General features: G+C 61.0%; 2 protein-coding genes across 2 annotated transcripts in view; both read left to right on the top strand.

Moving 5' to 3' along the window:
- The window catches only part of CHLNCDRAFT_133760 (hypothetical protein), a gene marked incomplete at both ends in the record, with an annotated part of 1,904 nt that extends 915 nt beyond the window's left edge, over nt 1–989 (top strand). The window contains 2 exons of the mRNA XM_005847656.1: nt 172–194; nt 894–989. Coding sequence (XP_005847718.1) covers nt 172–194; nt 894–989 — 119 coding nt within the window. The remainder of the gene's footprint in view (nt 1–171; nt 195–893) is intronic.
- A 756-nt stretch (nt 990–1,745) lies between these two features.
- CHLNCDRAFT_23127 (hypothetical protein) overlaps nt 1,746–4,599 on the top strand; it is a gene marked incomplete at both ends in the record, with an annotated part of 5,556 nt that continues 2,702 nt past the window's right edge. Inside the window, one exon of the mRNA XM_005847655.1 lies at nt 1,746–1,905. Coding sequence (XP_005847717.1) covers nt 1,746–1,905 — 160 coding nt within the window. The remainder of the gene's footprint in view (nt 1,906–4,599) is intronic.

Here is a 4,599-nt window from a genome sequence, read left to right as displayed (position 1 = left end):
CCGAGTTGCGGCCGTAGTTTCCTGCCAGAAGCCCACGGCCACAGCCACGGGACTCGGCGGCACGGCGTTTCGGTCCACGGCTTGCTGCCGCCGCCGTCGCAGGGGTGCTGCCTGCGGCGGCGGCGGCACGGCGTTTGGGTCCACGGCTTGCTGCCGCTGCCGCCGCCGCAGGGGTGCTGCCTGCGGCGGCGGCGGTAGCGCACGTGGCAACCCCCCGCGTTTCCTTGCCTCCCATCCACCGGACCCCGTCCTGCGCTTCACTTTGTTTAGGGAGGGGCTGCTCACTGCTCATTGCTCATTGCTCATCGCACACTGCTCAACGCTCATTGCCCTATATCCCACCCAGCCGCAGGACTCCACTGCCGCCCGCGCCCCGCCCCATCTGGCCGCTTGCGCGCCCCATCCCCCCTCGATGGGGCCCGCCCACACCGGGGCCTCCCCCCTCCCGCCCACTGCTTTCTCAACGGCCCCGAGCCGGGGCTGCCCTCATTGCATACATAGTGCGCCTTTCCCTGCTTTTCTAGTGACCTAGCGTTCCGCACTGCCGTTTGGCCAGCCCATGCTCCCGTACCGTTGCGTTTCTCCCCAATGCGCCATGCCACTTTGCCAGTCATACACACGTTTCGATGCGTGCCCTGTCAGCTGCTTGCGTTGCATGTCGCCTTGCTCCACCCCTGTTTTATTGCTTTCTCTGCTTTCGCCCGGTTCCCGTCCCGTTTCGGCGGGGAGTCTATGTTGCAAGCTAGTTCTTGCTTTACCAGACTTTAAGCCCACACAAGCAAGCATGCTGAGAAAGTGGCGGCTGAGGTACTGCTGGCCATGGCGCCCACTTATTGTACCCACTATTGTGGGGCCGAAGTTACCATGCATTATTCTGTACCTCTGTTCTGCAGTACAGGCTGGCGCACAACATGGCGCCCGCTGCAGAGGTGTTGTACAACACGCCACAGTTCTGTGCCTTCTTCAGGCGCAAGGGCCTGCGCTGGTGAGGCAGCCACTTGAGTTGCATGCTGGCTGGGGGCTCTTGAGGTCGCAGCCCCCGTGTGCTGTGGGTTCCTACATGGCATTAGGCCGCGGCTAAGAAAGGCCTTCTTTGAAGGCGCTGGAGCTAGTGTCTAAACCCTCCGAGAGGGCACAGGTTCGATTCCTCCCATGTCGAAACTTTGTGAGGACAAACGCGGCATAGCTGACCGGCTCAGCGCCAATCCAAGCCAATTCCTTCGGGAACGCCTAATAGAATCGCCAAGGCTTCGGCACAGGCCTCCCCGGGACCCATTCACTACTAGTGGGGGGTACTGCACTTGGCGCGTCGGGCAGATCAGGTGTTACAGTCACCCCGCTATGATAGGCCGCGTGAGCAGACCTTGGGCAGGGGGCACACGTGATCAAGGGGCATCAAGAGAGGGGGTGGACCATGGAGCACCCTCTCCATGGCTCCGACCACCCTCCCCCCAGCTGAGCGTCCCAGATCAAATAATGGTCTAAAGCTAGACGTTAAAACCGGGAAGTTAAGCCTGTGGAGGCTCTTCCCCACCTTTACCTTTACCTTTATGGCATTGTTTGTTGCAGGGCCACGCCAAAGGGAGCGGAGGTTGCAGCCTCATTAGAGCAGTTGTGGACTTTCTGGGAGACAAACCCTGCCAGTGTTGACGCTGTGACACAGAAGCCATTGCTCTCAAAGGAGATGCTCGCCACGCACCAGCACACCATTGCGCTGGCGAGGGACGGAGACTTGGAGGGTGCGTGGCGGCTGTTGCGATCCTGCCCTGTCCTGCCGCCCTACCCTGCTTCACCTGCCCTGCTGCCCTGCCCTGCAGCACCTGCCCTGCTGCTCTGCCCTGCTGCCAGCCCTGCCCTGCTGCCAGCCCTGCCCTGCCCTGCGCTGCCCTGCTGCCGCCCTACCCTGTCCAGCCACCTTGGCCTGCTACCCTGCTGCCCTGCCCTGCCCTGCTGCCGCTGCTCTAATCAAACATGCTCCCCACACAGCATCCACACCTGCTGTGACCCTGCCCTGCCTGCAGATCCCTTTGACACCCCAGACATGTACTATTTAGATGCCAACTCCGAGCAGCTCACGCTGCGCAGCTCCAGCCAGCAGGAGAGTATGCATCGGTGGCTGGCAGAGGCCATGCCAGGCACGCACCGCACTGTGGAGACTGCCCATCTCGCATTTGTCGATGTCCAGTTCAGGTGTGCCGTGTTGGGAACTCTGTTCAACTTGTGTGAATTGCATGCCGGCCAGTGTGCCTTTCAACCCTGCTCCGTGAGGGTGCTTGCAGGCAGCTGACCAGCATCAGGCCAGTCACCCGGCAGGCTGAGTACAAGCAGTATCACACCCTGCGGCATGACCTCTTGCATGAGACCAATCTGACCTGCGCCAAAGCTGGCATCAAGCAGCCGTTCTGGGGCATCACAGAGCCCCTACGAGGCACTGAGCACCTTGACTACAGAGGGGGCTGCAAGGCAGCACCCGCCTTCATGGCACCGATGGCGCCGTGCAGCAACGCGGCAGCAGCGGCATTTGACATCGATGTGGACCACCTGGGCAACCTGGCCCTGGACATTCTCGGCAGTGGCAGCAGCAGCTCAGCAGCAGCAGCGGCACCAGGGCCGGCAGCAGCAGGAGCCAGCGGAGCGGTGGAGCCGTGGGGCGCAGGCAGCCTTTTGGAGGCAGCAACACCGGCAGCCAGCGGCACTGTCACTGAGGCTAGCGGCCTATTGCGGGCTGCAAACAGCCGATTGGAAGCTCTGTCCAGACAGCTGCACAACTGCAGCAATGCAGCCAGGCGGCAGGAGCTACTAGCCGCCATGGGTGCACAGCGGGCGGTGGTGGCGGCAGCAAGTGCAACAGCCTCGGTGGATGCAAACCAGCAGACCAGCATTGCAGCTGCACCCGCAGCGGTTGCTGATCCACAGCAGCGGCTGGTTGGGGAGATTGCGGCAGCTGCTGGCAGCCAGGCAGCCATCGGTGGCAAGCCATCGGTGTCGGATATGCTGGCAGCAGGTGGTTGTGCTGGGCAGCAGGCTGGGCCAGCTCCAGCCCTGATTATTGCGCCAAACCCTTTCACTCAACCACATCGCAAATGCACGCCCACCCTTGCAGGTGCAGCCAAGCGCGGCAAGTCAACCGAGCACGATGTTCCTCCTGGCAGCACACCGGTGGGTGTGAAAAACAGCCACCATGTGCCAGACAGGCTTAAGCAGAAATACCCTGTAGTAGATGCATACGCGCTAAATAGGCATGACACGATGCATGACAGTTTTTTTATGACGCTGCTGCCCCTATTTGAGACGCCTGGCGGCAGCACGGATTACGGTGCAATGGCAGCAACCTGGAACAGCCTGTACCATACCATGCTATTGAACAATACCGCTGGCACCTTGTTGGCCACACATGAGCGGCATCTGAAACACTATCACTCTGCATATCGCCAGTTGCAGGCCGTGCAGCACACGACGCTGGGTGCCAGCCCCCATCCACAAGCGCAGCGGCGGCACGTGCATCAGGAGCAGCAGCAGCAGCAGCAGGGTGCCACAGTTGCAGCGCAGGTAGCGGCAGAGGCAGCGAAGGCGGCGGCGGCGGTGGCCGTTGCTACCGCCGCTGCGGCATCGTCGGCAAGCCAGCCAGCTCGGCCGCCACAGCGCCACCACAATCAAGGAGGCAAGGACGTGAAGAAGATGTGCCAGGGCTGCAGGTGTGCTGCTGGGAGATATGCATGAGGATGGGGGCATGATGGCGGGGTGGGGCTAAGCACCAGCATTGTTGATGCATATGTTGATGCATATGCAGGTACATGCTGCCTGACCACCCCGAGGTGCCTGCTGTGGGGGTGTATAAGCAATCGTGCAAGCTTGCTAAGGAGTGGGGCGCCATGTACGAGAAGAAGATCAACCAAAAGGAAATGGAGATCTCTGCCAAGAGCAAGGAACAGGTCAAGCTCATCAAGAAATGGAAGCAGTGGAAGAACGCTCAGGGCGGCGGCGCACAACATGGCGGCAGCGGCAGCGGCGACCAAGCAGCGGGAGAGTCAGACGCAGAGATGGGTTCTGCAGACAGCCAGTAATTATGCTGTTTTTGTATTGCTTGTGTAATACCGTGGTATTATTTAGCCTGCCATTTCTGAGCAGTTCAGAACCAAAGCAGCGGCGATAGGCTGGCGGGGCTGATGAGGTGGCAGCGGCAGGCAAGGCCATTTGTCGTCTTCCGTCTCCTGCTGGTTTCAAGGCCTTCGATTGCGTGCTGCAGGCTGTGGATTGGTTCAAGCCGTTCTGCGTTAAGGCTCAGTGCCACACACATGCAGGCATGTTCAGCACCCATCTGCGAGTTGTCCACATGTGGGCACTCCATGGTGTACCACACATGGCAACAGGCAAAATTCCGGTGCAGGACAGCTCCGCCGCTCGCTCACTGAGCGAGAAGGTGGCCGCCTGGCGCGCTCCGCGCCGTGCTCTGGCCTTGCTCGGCGCCTTGCGACTTGCAACTTCCCCCTCTCTCTTGCGCTGCGCGCAACTTCTCCACCTTTTGTTCCCCCTTCGTCACCCCCTCCCCCCAATTTCCCGCCCGGGGCATACAATTGTAAGGGATGGTGCCGCCAGCGG

The sequence above is a fragment of the Chlorella variabilis genome, assembly GCF_000147415.1.
Source record: "Chlorella variabilis unplaced genomic scaffold CHLNCscaffold_10, whole genome shotgun sequence".
Taxonomy (NCBI): Eukaryota; Viridiplantae; Chlorophyta; class Trebouxiophyceae; order Chlorellales; family Chlorellaceae; genus Chlorella; species Chlorella variabilis.
This window is presented reverse-complemented; position numbering and strand designations above follow the sequence as displayed.